The sequence below is a fragment of the Elgaria multicarinata genome, chromosome 22 (assembly GCF_023053635.1).
Source record: "Elgaria multicarinata webbii isolate HBS135686 ecotype San Diego chromosome 22, rElgMul1.1.pri, whole genome shotgun sequence".
Taxonomy (NCBI): domain Eukaryota; kingdom Metazoa; phylum Chordata; class Lepidosauria; order Squamata; family Anguidae; genus Elgaria; species Elgaria multicarinata.
This window is the reverse complement of record NC_086192.1, coordinates 14905897-14924432: the sequence shown is the minus strand read 5'-3', so window position 1 is coordinate 14924432 and position 18536 is coordinate 14905897. Positions and strand designations below refer to the sequence as shown.

Genomic DNA, 18536 nt, shown 5'->3' with positions numbered 1-18536 from the left:
TGCCCTCCTCCAGCTTGTCTGCATCCTTCCTGAAGTGTGGTGCCCAGAATACTCAAGATAAGGCCTAACCCGTGCCGAATAGAGGGGAACCAGTACCTCGCAACGATTTAGAAACTATACCGCTATGAAAGCAGCCCAAAATAGCATTTGCCTTTTTTGCCAGCCACATCACACTGTTGGCTCATGTTCATGTGAACCCCATCCCTCCAATGTTGTTGGTAATAATCCTACTAAATCCCAAATATCTCTTGGAGGGAAAGATCTCAATGGACCTCTGCTTTTGGGATGCCTCTTCTGCGTGATATCTCCCCACCACCACCAAATATGCAAGACACAAACTAAGGCCACCAGGGAATACCCTGAAAAAAATAATGTTTTTCTTTAATTGAGGAATTCCAATCAAGAGTACAGGGCAGGTAAATACCAAGGCTGTTAGGCAAAACCAACGCTTTGCCGTCCGACGCCTCTTAAAGTGACATGATGAGCCTTAAATAAATTAAGGGGACTGCCGTTCTTCCGTCGTCGCTTCACTTCATGCTCTTGGCAAAGTCTTCGCCTTTCTTGATGGAAGCCTTCAGCTCCGAAACGGCCTCGGCCACCATCTTCTCTTCAAATGGAGAGATCTTGCCAATACCCAGGTTCTTCTCAATGCCGTTTTTCTGAGGGCGGGAAGGAAAGTCAAAAGAATTGAAACGAAACGTCAAGACGCGAAGCGTTGCAACGGTGCCGGATTTCACGCCAGAATCCAATATAAACTTCTCCTGCTGACCTTCAAAGCTCTTCACGGTCTAGCTCCTGCCTCTCTCTCCTCTCTCATCTCACACTATCGCCCCGCTCGTGCTCTCCGCTCCTCTGATGCCATGCTTCTCGCCTGCCCAAGGACCTCCACTTCCCTTACTCGGCTTCGTCCTTTTTCTTCTGCTGCCCCTTACGCCTGGAACGCTCTTCCAGAACACTTGAGAACTACAAACTCAATCACTGCTTTTAAAACTCAGCTAAAAACTTTTCTTTTCCCTATAGCCTTCAAATATTGAGTTTGTTCTGACTCTATACTGTTAGCTTCACCCTACCCGGTGCCTGTTTACACTTCCCTGTGCCTGTTTGCATTCTCCTTCCCTCTTTATTGTTTACTACAACTTATTAGATTGTAAGCCTATGCGGCAGGGTCTTGCTCTTTACTGTGTTATCTGTACAGCACCATGTACGTTGATGGTGCTATATAAATAAATAATAATAATAATAATTTACTTGCCGAATCAAACCGAACCGGCGGATTAGGACCGACCCCGACTCGGCCTGCTGGACTCCAGTCCACGGACGGCTGTGCTTGCCCGACACGGCGCACATCGAGTCGGGCAAGCGCAGTGGTCCACCAAGGCGCCATTTTGTGGGGGGGAAATGGCATCTCGGATCTTTTCGTAACTGTTAACGTTGCATAAATGACAGCCGTAAAGGGGCCATTTACACCCGTTAACGTTGCTTAAATGGCCCTTTACGGTAGGGATTTATGCAGCATTACATTTATTTATTCACGTATTTATTACATTTATATACCGCCCCATAGCCGAAGCTCTCTGGGCGGTTTACAGGTTTTTGGTTTTCTTTAGGTCCTAATTGTTTCAACTGGCTGCCCGTTTGTTTCCCAGCTCAACATCAAATCGACTCTCGACTTTAAAATGGACCACCGACAATCGACTTTAGAGCCCTCACCCAGAGGTGCGGAAACTCCCGCCCGCACAGAAGGCCACGCACCGTTTCCCCAAACCGCTGACCGTTTCCTGGTTTCCCGGCCTTGATCCAGATTTCACCCCCGACTCAAAATGGTTGAAAAGCTCAAAGGTTTCGTTACTGGAAGGAAAAGCTTTATTTCGCCCTCACACGCTTTTACCTTTGGCCCACCCATCGCTGGAACGCCACCCCCAAAAATGTCTCAAAATGGACTTTGGGCTGAAAAGAGGTTTTATGGCCCCTGCACAAAAGGTCTGGGATTGTTGTCGCAAGGCTCACCTTCACCTGTATGGGCTTGCCCAGCTTTTAAGATCATCAGCCCAGACCTTTGCTCTCTAGTCTCCCTCTAAACGAAAGTCATTGGGCAAGTGCCAGAGACAGGGCCTTTCCTGCAGTGGCCCCCAAGATTGCGCAATTCCCTCCCCGGGGAAAATCTGGCAAAACTCCACGCTTCGTGTCATTTAACAGAAACGACCGTTTCTACTGGTTTAGGCCAGGCTGCGAGCCGCCTTAGCGAGGAATGTTTTTCTAAGCGGGGGAAGAGGAAGCGGTTCTGAAAAAAACTTGGCTTGTGCATAGAGTGAATAGCGATTAAGTTCAGGCCCGGGCTACCTACCCCGAGTAGCAGCGGAGTGGAGAAATACGTGCACTCCGTTTCCTCAGACCGGACGAAAGAGCACTCGATCACCCCCTCCTTGCCGTTCATGGCGTCCAGGACGGAGAAAACGAACCGGGCACCGGCGTAGGCCATGGACAGGGTGGCTGATCCTGTGGAAGAACGTGGGGAAGAGAATTTAAAATCACTCCACTGGCTGCCAATTAGTTTCTGGGCAAAGTATAAAGTGTTGGTCATTACCTTTAAAACCCTACATGTTTTAGGTCCAAGTTACCTGAGGGGTCGCCTTTCCCCGTACAATCCGCCCTGCACACTCAGGTCCTTTGGGGAGAACTTACTTCAGCCATTCAAAACTAGGCTGACAGCCGTTAGCCAGAGGACCTTCTCTTCTGCCACTCCCAGACGTGCCGGGAGAGATCCCTCAACTTAACAGTCTTCCGGAATTTAGGAAAGCCATAAAAACTGGTCTCTTCCGGCAGGCCTACTCAGCTGAATTTTAAGACACCTTTTAATAATGTGCTGCCTTTTCAATGAAGTTTTAGTTTTATATGTTTTTAATCAATTATATGTATTTTAGGGTGTTTTGTATTTGTCTTGTACCCCGCCTCGATCCAGAGGGAGAGGCGGGTAAGAAATAAATACATCGTCATCATCAATCTAGAAGGGGGTTAGGCTGAGCTAACTGAACCAGAATAAGAGTGGGGCAGTGAATGCAGCTGGAAGCACTCAGCGCCCCACTCTTTTTCTGGTCCAGTTAGCTCAGCCTAACCCCCTTCTAGATTGATCGGCAGAAGACCCTGTGCGCGACGGCTGGCAGCGTGCACAGGGGCGGTTTGCAGCAGGTCCGTCTCCGTAAAGGCACAGCCGTTGCGGCTTCCTACTCAGGGACAACCCTCTGTCAGGGATGCTTTAGGCTGGATTCCTGCATTGAGCAGGGGGTTGGACTCAATGGCCTTGTAGGCCCCTTCCAACTCTGCTATTCTATGATTCTATGACGTTGCAAGGAATCCGGACGAGGGGAAACGTTCCCGTGCACCAACCTGCGCCTGCTTTTGCCTTGACCACTTCCGTCCCGGCCTCCTGGATCCTTCCGGTCAGGGCCGTCAGCTGGTCCTGGGGGAAATCCACTTTGGGTGTGCACTGCAGGAGGAAAAGGAGGAACATTCACCTTCAAGACGCCCATGGACTTCCCCTCGGCCAGTTTCTTGCAGCTTCGAGGTGGCCTGTGTTTTGTTTTAGCAACGGCTTCCAACAGTAAACCTGGCGCTCCCTCCCGTCCCCAAGAAGCTATCCCTCAGGCCCCCACAGACAATGCTTGCTCAGGGTTATGAAGCAGAGAACTACAGAAGCTCGCCCTCGACATCAGCAATCTCCTTATACCTGGAACACTGGAAAGAGGAGGATGAGAGCGGGCAGCTGGGGCATTCCACCAGCCCTGCTGAAAGACTACTTAATATACATATATATATTTCCTCTTCCCTCCCTGTCCCTTTTTCCTTGCGTGTCGTGTCTTTTTAAGATGCAAGCCTGTGGCGGGGACCGTCCTGCACCCCATGCAGGGTGTGGCAGTCTTTCCCTTCACAGCCCTGAGCATAGGCTACTGTCACATCTTCCAACGTGGGGCAGCCCTTGATGACTGCGAGACCAGCTCCTTCTCAACCGGTTATATAACCTCCCCTTCGCGTTCCTTTCCAATCCAAACCCATCTCAGAAGCTCTGCAGCTTTGCTTCCTAAGTCAGTGTGTGGTGTGGTGTGTGTGTGTGTGTGCTGACAAGAGACACCTTTCTAATACACCTGTCAACTCAGCATCTTTTCAGGGCCAGGAAGACTGTTAAGATTCCCGGGGGGGGGGGGGGGGGGACACACAGACGCTACTCCCAACACGCACCTGAGAGATGAGGGGGATAATGGTCTTCCCTGCATGACCGCCGATCACGGGGACGTTCACACGGGCCGGATCCAAGCCCTGCAAGAGAGGCAGCTTTCAGCATGGATTCGGAGACAGCGCTTGCAGCAAGCCGAGCAGTTCACCGGGAGGCCAGAATTCGCACCCGTCGGCTGCCCCAGGCCAGCAGAAATTAGGGCTGTGTACCACCACCCCGAACCGCTTCGGGGCCTGATCCGGACCTTTCAGGTCGATCCTTCCCTCCCCTGATCTGCTCCGGAACTGGAACCGGAGCAAGATCCAGAGGGCTAGATCAAGATTCGGACCCCATTTTGCCCCCGGACGGCAGAGGCAGGTAAGTGGGGACAAAATGGGGGCTGGATAGGTAAGCCCCCCCTCCCCCACTTACCTGGGTACGGAGCTTCGGAACAGTCCGAACCGCTCCGCACCTCCCCCAATCCGCTCCGGAACCAGGTGCCGGAGGTGTGGACCGGCCCGCTCTGCTTCGGATTTGGGGATCCGATACGGAGCGGTGCACACCCCTAGCAGAAATCACATGAAACATAAATCCCAGCGCACAACCAGCGTAGCCCCGCAGAGACCACTGATGCAGATACACGTCTTGGCTTTCATTTGACCACTTCTAAAAAGGTTCCTAGCCCTCATGAAACAGGAAAGCCCAAGTGGTAAAGCACCAGGTGAAAACGTGGGGCCTTCCCTCGTGTGGAACCGGAAAGAATAGGGCTCCTACCTTTCTGCTGCCCCTAATTTCCAAGACTATCCGTCCTGGCCAAGTTATTCTCTAAACGGTAAGAATGTTTGGAGGGGCGGAATGAGGCAACAGCATGCCATTGTATTGAATTTACAGGATGTATTCTATGAATTAGGGGAGGGGGGAACACAGGGAACAACACAAGGGATACCCTACTATTATTGATTAATCCTACACCCTAGTATATAGGGTAGTATACCCTAGTATTATTGATTTCTTTTCTATAACGCCCAATAGCTGAAACTCTTCGGGCGGCTTTCAACAGTTTACAACTCTCTAAGGCAGCCTTCCTCAACCTGGGGCGCTGCAGATGTGTTGGACTACATCTCCCAGAATGCCCCAGCCAGCTGGGGCATTCTGGGAGATGCAGTCCAACACATCTGGAGCGCCCCAGGTTGAGGAAGGCTGCTCTAAGGTTTTCAACTCTCTAGCCTGATAAAACCAGATATTTATTTTTAAAGTGCTCCAGCTTGTAAACAGCCTGTTTAACCTAACAGGCTTGAAAGCCTGATTTCTGGAAACACAACTGAGCACTTTAGCCACCAGCTATGTGATCCACACGTGGCAAGAGAGAAAAGACCTGTCTGCTGTCACTCCTTTACGCCCCGATCGCAGGCTAAAAATACACAGAGGGCGGTTCTGCAAAGGATCTGGCGGGCGTCCGAAGCCCAAAGGAGTAAATCAAAACCGCATCATGGGATTTCTATTTATTATCCCTGCGACCTCACGTCAAGGTGAAGAGGGGACAGGCTGTCCTGCTCAAACGCGCGGCAGCGTTTTGCCACTGGCCAGAGACCAGTTTTTGTCTTGGGCCTGGACGCTTCGACAGGACAGCAGGCTCCTCTGCTTCTTTCACCAGACTTTTCTAGCTGGCGACAGAGACGGCGAGGAAGCAAAGGCCAAATTCCTGCTGCTTAGTGATTTGATGAGCGGGGAACAAGACCCATGCTACAGGAGCTCAGGAGGGGCTTAGTTCAGGAGAGACTGAAAGCACTGGGCATGTTTAGCCTGGAGAAGAGAAGGCTGAGGGGAGACATGATAGCACTCTTCAAATACTTAGACGGTTGTCACACAGAGGAGGGCTAGGATCTCTTCTCGATACTCCCAGAGTGCAGGACACGGAATAAGGGGCTCAAGTTAAAGGAAGCCAGATTCCAGCTGGACATCAGGAAAAACTTTCTGACTATTAGAGCAGTACGACAATGGAACCAGCTACCTAGGGAGGTTGTGAGCTCTCCCACACTAGAGGCCTTCAAGAGGCAGCTGGACAGCCATCTGCCAGGGATGCTTTAGGGTGGATTCCTGCATTGAGCAGGGGGTTGGACTCGATGGCCTTGTAGGCCCCTTCCAACTCTGCTATTCTAGGATTCTATAACTTATTGAATTATGGAGGTTAGATCAGCTGCATGCTTTTAAAATGATGGATTGTGTTCAGAGCGTGTTCAGAGGAGGGCAACCAGGATGATCAGGGGTCTGGAAACAAAGCCTTATGAGGAGAGACTGAAACAACTGGGCATGTTTAGCCTGGAGAAGAGAAGGTTGAGGGGAGACATGAGAGCACTCTTCAAGGACTTGAAAGGTTGTCACCCAGAGAAGGGTCAGGATCTTTTCTGGATTCTCCCAGAGGGCAAGATGCAGAATAAGGGGCTCATGTGACAGGAAGCCAGATTCTGTCTGGACACAGAATCATAGAATAGCAGAGTTGGAAGGGGCCATCGAGTCCAGCATTCGGTTCACATTCCACAGTCAGGAACGCTGGGAGTTGCGGCCTGATACATCTGGAGCACACCATGCTGGGAAAGGCTTCAGAAAAAGAGGGCTCCTTTTCTCTTACTAACCTGCCCAATCACTGAGTGCATCAGAGGGAATGCTCTTGCTGGTTCCACATGGACAATGGAATCAGTTGCCTGGTGAGGTTGTGGCCTCTCCCACACCAGAGGCCTTCAAGAGGCCGCTGGACAACCACCTGTCAGGGATGCTTTAGGGTGGATTCCTGCATTGAGCAGGAGGTTGGACTCGATGGCCTTGTAGGCCCCTTCCAACTCTACTATTCTAGGATTCTAGGATTCTATGTCCTGATTGGAGTCTACCAGGAGAAGAGCTTTTAGTGTGGTGGCCCTCCTCCTATGTAATGCCCTGCCTCTGGAGGTCAGGCAGGCCCAAAGGTTGTGTTGCTTCCAGAACCTCCTAAAAATCGCCGCTGTTTCAGGAGGCTTTCCTTGAGTGAAAACCTTCAGCCATGGTTTTAACCAGAACTCTGTTCTTTTAAAAAATAGTACTTTTTTAAAAAATATGTTTTTATTCTTTTACCCTATCCGTTGTTCACCGCTCTGAAATCTTTGGGATGTGGGGCGCATATAAATATTACACATAAATAAATAACGTACCTTCAGTTCAGCCACGAAAGTATTTGCTCGGACGATGTCCAATGTGGTGACACCAAAAATTCTGTTGGGGTTGTACACCCCCTGCTTCTTAAAAACCTCAGACGTAATTGGGATGGTGGAATTGACCTGAAAGCAAGGAGGAAGTGATTCATTCATTGCCTCGATTTAGGTGTGGTTTTTAACAACGTATCCGGCTTTTCCACCTTTAGGGTCCCTTGAAGCCACTCTTATCATGGGGGAAAACCAAACAGAAACGATACAGGAGTTAAAAGCCACGTTTTCAAATTCAGGTCAAATCGCAATTAGTTGGGATCTGAATCCTGGGAAGTGGCATATAAATAAAGACTGCTCTCTTTTGGAAGTCTTTGGGAAGCGAAGAGAGAGGCCACACTGATTGAAAAGAAGCCCGCTACAAGTTTTATTTATCGAAAGGATTTTTACTACACCCTTCAAGTCAACGTTCCCCTCCCTCCCCGGGCAACTACTATGTGAATGGGCCTCCAGCCCTGCTAAATCCCCTCTCGCTGCTTGGCTCAATTACAAGTTGTGGGCCGTTTCAGATTACGGCTAAAACGTGGCCTTTTTAAAGGGGCAGAAGCCGAACAGCAGCACAGATCGTTGGTGAGAGATATTACCGAAACCAGCGGCAGGTGAGCTGGTGTCCTGCAGTTGCTTTCGGACTACCGTTCACAGAATCCCTGGTCATGCTAGCCCAGGCTGATAGGAGTTGATATCCAAAACCTCTGGAGGACACCAGGTTGCCTGTGACTGCCCGAAACACGCAGCTATTGCTGAAAGGGGCAATGACGCATCTAGCGTCGCCTTGTAGAAGATCTAGGGACAAATTACCTTTTGCCACGAGGTCATCATGTACCCAGTTTCCCCAGCCCTCAGCTGAAGCAGGGCAAGGGCAACTGTTACAGCCTTACAACAGGAGTCACGTTTTGCTAAACCTAGGCGGGAAAACGCACTAGCCGCATGGCTGCCGTTTTTCAGGCAGCCACGTGCTTAGGGCGTCGGCGGCCCTCAGGCTCCCCCCGACCACCTGTGCTCTGCAGAAAGTGCCGTTTCTTTATGAAGATTATTATTATTATTATTATTTATTTATATAGCACCATCAATGTACATGGTGCTGTACAGAGTAAAACAGTAAATAGAAGACTCTCAGTTGTCGTGTTTCTCTCGATGGGAGACAAATGACTTGGCCTGGTAGGTAATCCACAAAGCTTTTATTAAAAAGCAAACTTGAAGAGAGTCTAATCTCTTGGAAACTTCCCCCTAGGCAAAACTATGCAAACTAAGCGAGACAATTGTCTGACCAAGGAGAACAGGAAGCCCCTTCTCAAACGCCTGTAACTTCAGTGAGCCTGGTGCGGAGGCAGGTTCTGGCGCAATCCTAGTTGGACTGACTTTCTCACGCCTTCCTTCCGCGCTGTGCGTTTGAGCTTCTGGCGGACCCTAGCATCAGCTAGTTTGTCAGGGCACTCTCCTCCGGAAGAAAAGTCACTTCCCACCGAGTTTGTAGGATTTGGCCTTGAGGAGATAAGCTCTGGAGAGGGCTGACTCCCAGCTGGGGAATCGCCCGTGAGAGCTTCCTCCCCCCCACTGGTACAGGCTGGCTGGTGTCTGGCGCCTCCTCCCCTAGGTTTGAATCTGATTCCAATTGATTACCTGAAACACCTTCTCCCAAAACAGGGGCAGTAGGGTTAGACATGATATCAGTAAATCCAGATGACATGATCTGCTAGAGATGCCCAGATCAGATGTTCTGGAATAGGATACCCAACCCATGATGGGCAGAAAGGGTCAGCCGGTTCCCCCATTCATGGGGCAGAGAAGAACCACTTTTGGTCTGCACAGCTGGGCTCGATCTGCCTGCAGCCAGAGTCTCTGCATTCATTGACTAGCAAGCTAGCGGAGGGGTTACACTGCTGCGTTTTGGACACTCGCATGAGATCCCCTCGTGAAAGGTAGCTGGATGTCACCTACCGGATTTGCGATGATACAGATCATGGCTTCGGGGCAGTGTTTGGCACAAGCGGCAGCCAGGTTTGCCACAATGGTGGCGTTCGTGTTGAAGAGGTCGTCGCGGGTCATGCCTGCAGATCAGATGGGGGAAATTACTGGCGACATTCCAGCCTCTCGTTCAATGCTCGACCGAGGAAATTGCACCACAGGGACGTTAAGATCGCAGGCCTCTAGTCAATGTAGAGACTAGTCACAACGGCTCCAGGAAAAAGGAGAGACTTCCCCCGCCCACAGCAACCACTCGCCACGCGAGTTGGAGGGACAGGAGTGGGCTGAAGGACAGTACAGCAATGTACAGGAATCCTCAAACGTCTGGGTAAGCAGGAAAATACTGTGCTGATCCTGACAAGAGGGAGGTGTGGGATAGGATCTCGACTGAAACGCCACGTTGTGCTCCGGGGCCCAGCACAACTGTGGGGCACGTCTCCATCTTTCCCCGCTCCAAACTGGGTTGGGGGCCAGGGGGTCAGCTCTGCTACACTGAGCCTCAGAGGCTTGGTGTAAGAGCAAGGATATGAAGGACATAAAGAGCTGCAGGCAAACACACCTGGAGGGCGCGACGTTGGGGAAGGCTGATTTAGAGAACATCGCGGAGGGGCCTAAACTCACAGGACAGGCAGGTGGGGGAATTCATTCTGCCTTCGCTAAACGCCCACCCCCACTCCAGGGGGAATTATGCCCTCCCCCTTATTATTATTATTATTTATTTATATATCACCATCAATGTACATGGTGCTGTACAGAGTATAACAGTAAATAGCTTGAGTCCCACAGAAGTTCAGATACGGACAGCTTGGTCGGACGACCTACAAGGCGTGTGGAGAGCATGGGCAGAGCACAAATACTTCTTCCAGGATCCCTCAAGCGTGAATACTGACTAACGTCAGCACCCGTTGCAGCTGCATGGACGTGCCTGGCAACTGCACGCAACGCAGATCCCTTCCGAATTTCTCAAGTCGACAGACTTACCCGGCTTTCTAGGGACTCCGGCTGGAATCACGACAACTTCACAGCCCTTCAGGGACTCCGGCAGCTGCTCGGGCCCTAGAAAACCTGCAGCGGCAAGACAATCAATCACGTTTACATGGTTGCGTTGGCGGGTGATTCATCGCCTGACGGAACTGGCACAGGGAAAAACCGAGGGCGTGTGGTTAGAAAAGTCGGGGGGTCCTGGCTGCCAGGACGGTGAATTGGATGTCAGCAGCTGGGCATTTGCAATTGTGAACCTACGTTATTTTTAAAGCTTCCTGAAACAGCATTCCAGCCTTATCAGGATACAGCTTCCAATTATCTATGGGCAGAGATAGACCGATGAGGGATTCCTTGGGGCCCCGGCAGGCAGACGTATCAAGCAAGCCAACCACCTGTACCACTTCACACCTGGGAGGTATGTTCGGGCAGAGAAATCCACGGAGGCAAACAAAGCTTCACAGTGGATCAGCTCAGAGTCAACCAATAGAAGCCAATCGGACTTCTATTGGGCAGGTTTAGCCTGGAGAAGAGAAGACGAAGGGGAGACATGAGAGCACTCTTCTAATACTTGAAAGGTTGTCACACAGAGGAGGGCCAGGATCTCTTCTCAGTCCTCCCAGAGTGCAGGACACGGAATAACGGGCTCAAGTTAAAGGAAGCCAGATTCCAGCTGGACATCAGGAAAAACTTCCTGACTGTTAGAGCAGTGCGACAATGGAATCAGTTACCTAGGGAGGTGGTGGGCTCTCCCACACTAGAGGCCTTCAAGAGGCATCTGTCAGGGATGCTTTAGGGTGGATTCCTGCATTGAGCAGGGGGTTGGACTCGATGGCCTTGTAGGCCCCTTCCAACTCTGCTATTCTATGATTCTATGATTATGATCTTCCGTATTGAAAACCAAGTCCTGTATTAGTAGACCGAGCTCAGATATTCTCAACGGAAAGAGAAAGGCTACTGGGTAGGGAAGGGAAAAAACTGACCAGCATCTTTTTGCTTGTCCTTTTCAGAGTGTGGGATACTGCAAATGGGACTTATTTCTGGGAATCCTTCCAAGAGGGAAGGAGGTCATACAGAGATTCATAGCCACTCCAGCCACACACAAGTACACACACACACACTTTGCGTCTCCTACAGCGTCCGCCTGCAGTAAGATGACAGAGGGGACTTGGAGAGGCAGATATTATATAGTACTACTTAATAACTACTGCCTTCCATTACTTGTGAGATATTTCTTACTTCACTTACTTGTTAAAACATTTGCATCCTCCCCTATATCACAAGGATCTCAGGGCGCCACATAGATAAAATCATACAATGTATATATATAAGGCCAATCGATTGATCACACAACCAGCCCCGGTCCTGGGAAAACTGGACGAACAGCCCAGTTCTGGCAACCAACCAACCAACCGCACCCTCTGATAAGCTCTTTGGATTAGCAGCGCGCAAGGCCGGTGTAAAAGTCGGAGCCAAAGACCGGGCATAAACGGGCACCCCGTACCTTTCACTTCCGCTCTGGTTTCGATGTGGCTGAGGTCGGCCGCAACTCCCGGGGTGTGGGCGATATCGTAGAGGTTGAGGCGGCTGATTAAGGGGCTATTCTTCAGCAAGAGCGAGAGGGGCTGGCCAATCCCACCGGAAGCACCGAGCACCGATACTTTAGCATGGTTCTGGATTGGGCGGAGGAGAAACAGAGACGCTCAGAAGAGAAGATGCTCTCTCACAAAAAGCAGAAGCGGAGAAGAGGCCGTCGGAGACCGCGAGCCTCGCAAAAGCTTGGCGTTTTCCGTAACGTCCCGTATCGCGGCTCAGAGCAGCATCTCTGGAACGGGCGGAGACAACGGGCGGTTATCTAACTCAAGTCGCAGCCAGGAGGAATCTGCATGGTTGCAGTCAGTGCATGAAACACGGGCTGTGGGTCTTGAGAGAATTTGGAATCGCTCTCTCTCTCGGTTGTACAGACGCACGGGCCGCTTATTTTGACTAAACCCTTGGAAACCAGAGCAGATCTCGGTGAGCCCTTCCAGCGGTCATAATTCATCCTTATAGCACAGGGCCAAACCTCTCCTCGCAGAGCAACAGTTTCGGTCTCACTTGGACCCATACGAACCATACCCCCTTTTTCTCTCAGGCACCAACTTTCACAATATGAAGATAAGTAAACCTAGAACACTAGATCCCAGTCTACATATTAATTCACATATTTATAAGACCCAGGGGGCAGGGGGAATGGGATAGTGTGGTTAGAATTTGGAACCTTCCGGGCGCAGAGAACAAACTTGGCAGTCCGTCCTGTAAAACCCAAGCAAATCTTTGCACCTCATTCGATCACCAGCCCCCTCTCCTCAAACCTCACCGACTGAGCATGGCTTCTGGCATACCCCCTTCACCCTCATCCCCCACCAAAGACGTTTGCCAGAACCCTTCACACCCTAACCCTGTCCCCCACACCCCGCCTCTGTCATTTACCCACTGTCTCTTTTAAACTGCAGGCTCCTCAAGAGTAGGAACTTGGCACCTACATTGTTTTCCTTCCGTCACCAGCTGAAGACCTTTTTATTTTCTCAGTATTTTAACACCTAATTTAACTTAAATGGTAAACTTCGCTGTTTTAATCTCATATTTTAACTTATATTAATTTTTGCTGTGTGGTTTTATTTAGACTCCTTGGCCTTGTAGGCCCCTTCCAACTCTACTATTCTATGATTCTATGATTCCGTACATAAGAACAGAATAAGAGCCCGGCTGGATCTGACCAAGGGTCATAGACTCATAGAACAGCAGAGTTGGAAGGGGCCTATAAGGCCATCAAGTCCAACCCCCTGCTCAATGCAGGTCCATCTAGTTCAGCATTCTGTTCACATTCCACGGTCAGGAACGCTGGGAGTTGTGGCCTGATACATCTGGAGCGCACCATGCTGGGAAAGGCTGATTTGGGCGAACAAGTGGAATTCTCTAAGAGGAGAAAGATGATAGAAAGTAATAGGTTGGCAAGTCTAAAAGCACAATCCTATGCACGTTTAGATAGAAAAAAGTCCTATCATGCTTTGCATGTTCGGGTGGAAAGAAATCCTACAATCCTATGCATGCTTAGACAGGAAAAAAAAACCCTCCTCTACAACTCCCAGCATTCCCAAGCCTGTATGGCTTCCTGGGGAATTCTGGGAGTTGTAGGACTCCTTTCTGTCTAAACATGCATAGGACTGTGCCTTAAGCCTAACAACAAACTGCATAGATAACAGATTTTACATCCTCCAAGCCCAGGAATTTACTGAGATTCAAGGTCAGTGTCACCGCAAATAGTTCTACAGTGTATGTAACTGATTCAGCTGTGAGCTTTCCTGCCACTCTTTGGTTTCTATGAAGCGCCTGGAGCTGAGCAAAATCAGAACACCCTTGCCGCCGAAAAGAACTGAGCGGAAAACACATGGTTAAATCAGTGGAGTTGCGAAACCATCTGATCAAAAGCCTGAAAGTGCTGGGATACGGCCAGGAATGTCGCAAGACATTTGTCCAAATGAACGGCAAGGACTGGACTCTAACGAAGACATTTCATGCCAATTTTTATTTTTTTAAAAGCAGAGCACTAATGAAGGGCAAAGTAACAGTGTTACTGGGATGAAATTCCTCAGGCTGTTTACACTTCCGAGTTAAAAATGAACTGCAGCACACAAAGCCGCAAGTCTTCAGTTCAAGGAAGCCATGTCCACACAAGGTCATCTGCTAACAGGAATTCTTCCTCACACCACTCACAGTCTCTGTGTCTTGCAGCTTTTAATCTTGGAACAGCCTCTATTCAAGTAAGAGGCCTTTTCTCTAGCAAACATTTGAACCCTCCTAGCCTGGCTGTGCATGTTCCCTCCACCAGATAATTTCCCTCACCCCGTTCCTACTAATCCAGCATTATGACACCCTCCTCTGCCCACCCAGTTTTAATACACCCTATTTATTTATTTAAGCATTTTTATGCCGCCATTCAGCCAAAAAAGGCTCTCACGGCGGCTTACAAAAATATTTCTTGACGGTCCCTGCCCACAGGCTTACAATCTAAAAGACATGACACAAAAGGAAAGGGGGTGGGGAGGGAGGAGGAGGAAGGGGAAAAGAAAAGCAAATTCAGGCACCACATCCCTATGAGGCAGCTAACCCCACTGAGCGATTCTAGTGAACATCTTTCCAGATCTCTCTGCTGTACTACATAGTAGATTCTATTCGGTAAACAAGGTCACAATCTTGTGCATGTTTAACCTACAACTCCCAGCATTCTCCTGTGGAACGCTGGGAATCGTAGGACTTTTTTTTCTGTCTAAAGATGCATAGGACTGAGTCCTAAGCAACTGTTTTCTCCTACCTCCAGAAGAGGGACTTCACCACATAGGCCCAAATGCTTTTTCCTAAAGATCTGCGGTGGTGATGCATGCATCAGATTAAAAGACAAAGGAAAGATGTTTTTGCTTCTTCTGAACTATTGTTTTATATGTAAGCAGATCTTACTAACAGACTGGCCAGCAAGACCACGTCACACCAGTCCTTTTACAACTTCATCGCCTGCTGGTCCAGGTCCAGGCCCGATTCAAAGTGCTGGTACTACCATTTAAAGGCCTAAACGGCTTGGGGCCAGGCTATCTGAAGGAACGCCTCCTCCCATATGTACCTGCCCGGACCTTAAGATCATCCACAGGGGTCCTTCTCCGTGAGCCCCTGCCAAAGGAAGTGAGGCAGGTGGCTACTAGGAGCAGGGCCTTCTCTGCTGTGGCACCCTGGCTGTGGAACGAGCTCCCCAGAGAGGTCCGCCTGGCGCCTACACTGTATTCTTTCCGTCACCACCTGAAAACCATTTTTATTCTCTCAGTATTTTAACACTTAATTTTAACTTAAATTTAAATTTTACTCTTCTAATGCTGTATTTTAATCTTATATCCATTCCTGCTGCGGTGGTTCTACCCTGGTTGCGCTTTTTATACTGTATTTTTTGTATTTGTGTTTTTAGACTGTTGGTTGTTTTATGATGGTTTTAATTTTTGTGAACCGCCCAGAGAGCTTCAGCTATTGGGCGGTATAAAAATGTAATAAATAAATAGTCAAATTAAAATTGATCTGAGAAACTTCTTCAGCTCTCGGCAAGAATCCGGTCTAGAATCCAGACTGTCTGCCTGTTATCAGCTCTCTTCAAACCCTTCCTCAAAACTGTCCACATCGCCGACTGAAACCAAGCCTCAGCACGTGCAATTGAACAAAATGGATATTTCCCTTTTGTTAAGCCTTGTCACCATCACCTCCCTATTTGCTCTGTAAGCTCCTCAGGGCAAAGACCTGCATTCCTGATATGCAGGAACGTGATACGCACATTGTATTGACAATGCTGTGCAAACATTGCTATCATCGTTTGGAGCTGCAACACGTACAATGCAATCCTATGCATGCTTACTCGGAAGCAAGCCCCTCTGAATCCAACAGGTTTACTCACCCAGCCTTAGTCAATGAGTAGGAGAGATCAACTTAATTGTGATTCAATAAACTAAAACCGCTCAGAAAACTTTAAAGAAAACATTAAAAGTGCCGTGCTGGATCAGACCAGAAGTGTTCACACAGTGGCCAAGCAGGAGCCCCTGAGAAAACCAGAAGAAGGACATGAGTGCATCAGCCCATGTTCCCCAGATACTCGAGGTAGCATCTAGCCATCAGGACTAGTAGCTGTATTCTCCATGAGATGGGAAACATCACTCTAGGCAAGGTTATGTGTGACAGAAGTGGGAAGTCATAGGTGTATCACCTAAACTGCCTACAGATCGGACCCAGGTGTGGCCATAATTTAGAGTAGAACACGGAGAGAATTGTCCCAGAATACAGAAAAGACTTTTAATGATGGAAAGCCCGATGCGTTTCAGACTCTTTCTTTATCGTCAGGCCTTCTTCAAAGGTTTGTAATAACATCCTCGGAGGTTTCTACAACAGATGGTCTTGTGCTGTGAAGACTGGAAACTGGTTTGCAGCACAAAGACAATCTGTTGTAAAAAAAAAATCAATGCAGATGTTATTACAACCCTTTACAATGAAGGAAGAGGCTGAAACGTGTCGAGTTCTCCAATATATAAAATTGCTTTCTGCATCCTGAGACTATTCTGCCTTGCATGCACTCATCACACACACTCAGGCCCTCTGGAGTGAACTTACTTCAGTCGGCTAAAACTACACTGACATCAGTTTCTTCTGTCGCCCCCAGATTTATTTATTTATTTTTATTTATTTATTTATTTATTTATTACATTTCTATACCGCCCAATAGCCGGAGCTCTCTGGGCGGTTCACAAAAATTAAAACCATTCAAAGTATAAAACAACAGTATAAAACCATAATATAAAATACAATATAAAATAAATTCCACAATATAAGATTGTGGAACGGCCTGCCGGAGGAGATTCGTAAAACTAACTCTCTGTGTGATTTTAAGGCAGCTTTAAAGACTAGCCTTTTCCGGCAGGCCTATCCAGATCAATGTTAAATCAAGAATTTAGATCCCTGCACTAATATTGTTCCCTGCCTCGATCCAAAGGGAGAGGCGTGTAAGAAATAAATATATTATTATTATTTGTCATGCTTGCACCATGCTTACTGTAGACCCATTGAAACCAATATGTACAAAGCGCTTTTGCAGCACAACCACCATCCATGCATGCCTACTCAGAAGTAAGCCCCACTTGCTGCAGGGTACGCAGGGCAGAACTGCACCCTTTCAGGGATCAAAGCCGTTCGTGGGCCCTATTTCCCGCGAACCCCAACAACCACCCTGTAAGGTAGGACAGTATTAGGAGCGCCAATTTTGCAGGTGGATTAAGGTGTGATTTTGGGTTTAGCCCCACTTAAAGAGAGCAGAACCATTGGAATCCAAGGGAGCGAAGCCAACCCAGGTCTACCTTGTCCCATTGATTTCAATGGGTCTACTCGTAAGTAGGGCTGAACCTGGAATAATAACTTGAGGAAGTTGTTTCTCTGCGGCTAGGAATGGATGCAAGGAGGATTCCTTCAAGCAGCGGACATGGGAGGCCCTAATAGCGGCTGCAGCCCCGTGTACAGCGCCGAGCACAGCCTTGCGCATGCGCAGAAGCCGCTTTTCGCAGGCCAAGCCACCTGTTGCCGCCTCGGTCTCTCTCCCCACCCGTCCAGGTACCTGGGAGGAGGTGGCGAGGCCTCGGCGGAGCGCGGCGGAGGCGGGCCGGGTGAAGCGGGAGAACATGGCGGGACCGGTCGGCTGCGAGGGGCGGAAGAGTCTCCTTCGTCGACGACCTCCAGTCAGCGAGGGCAACGCGAGAGGTTGGCCAAGGTCTCGCGAGATCTCGAGCTCCCGGCCGGCCGCTTGAAGCCCCGCCCACTGACGTCACGTTTTATCGCGATGTTTCGCCCATGAAGCCTCGCGAGACCTGCGCCAATACCGTTTAAGGGCGAAAGCCTAGGCCTGTTGAGACAAGGAAAAAATAGGCCTACAACTCCCAGCATGCTCCAGGTGGCTGGTGCATGCTGGGGGCTGTAGGCCATTTTTTAAAATAATAATAATAATTATCTTTATTATCTTTCTGAATCGAGTTTCAGTCCCACAAAACCTTCCTTCGTGTTTTTAAATTTGGAACGCGTAGAAATAAAGACTTGCTGATTTAAACTTTCCTAAGTCTCGCGAGACTCCGCCAGTTCTCGTGAGACGTTCCCTCAACGTTTCCCTGTCTTCTTATTCTCGATGTCTAAAACAGTCACGAGAACCGGCTGGAAAAGTACAAGAGAGGCTGATTTCGGTTTATATAATCGCTGGGATTTAAACTCCTGACTACAGGAGAACCAGGCCCAAAGAGCCGGTTTTCCCAACTCTCGCGAGAGTTTGTCTCTTTTGGCTCAAAGCAACGCGAGATCTTGTCGTTGGCCGGCGTTATGGGTACCAGGTTCCACGGTTACCGTGGCAACGGTTGGCAGAGGCCCCCTAGCAACAGGAGCCACGGTTGTCATAACAACGGAAACCCAAGCCCCACAGGTGGGTGGGTGGGCTCCTATCCTTTCCTAAGCGCCTAACTTTGCAGGACATTTTGCAGGACATTTTTGCAGGACATTTTTAATTCAAAATCACACATACACGCACACACATTTAAAATTGTAATTTTTAT

The 18536-nt window shown here is 49.2% G+C and overlaps 1 protein-coding gene across 1 annotated transcript; it reads right to left on the bottom strand.

The window, feature by feature from the left end:
* Window positions 1-355: 355 nt before the first annotated feature.
* MDH2 (malate dehydrogenase 2) lies at window positions 356-17714 on the bottom strand. Its single transcript, XM_063146536.1, has 9 exons — window positions 17558-17714; window positions 11891-12059; window positions 10387-10470; window positions 9379-9488; window positions 7390-7515; window positions 4234-4311; window positions 3385-3484; window positions 2345-2496; window positions 356-659 (listed from the first exon to the last, which is right to left on the bottom strand). The coding sequence occupies exons 1-9, from the start codon at window positions 17621-17623 to the stop codon at window positions 528-530; spliced, it is 1017 nt and encodes a 338-aa protein (XP_063002606.1). The 5' UTR covers window positions 17624-17714; the 3' UTR covers window positions 356-527.
* Between the last annotated feature and the right edge of the window lie 822 nt (window positions 17715-18536).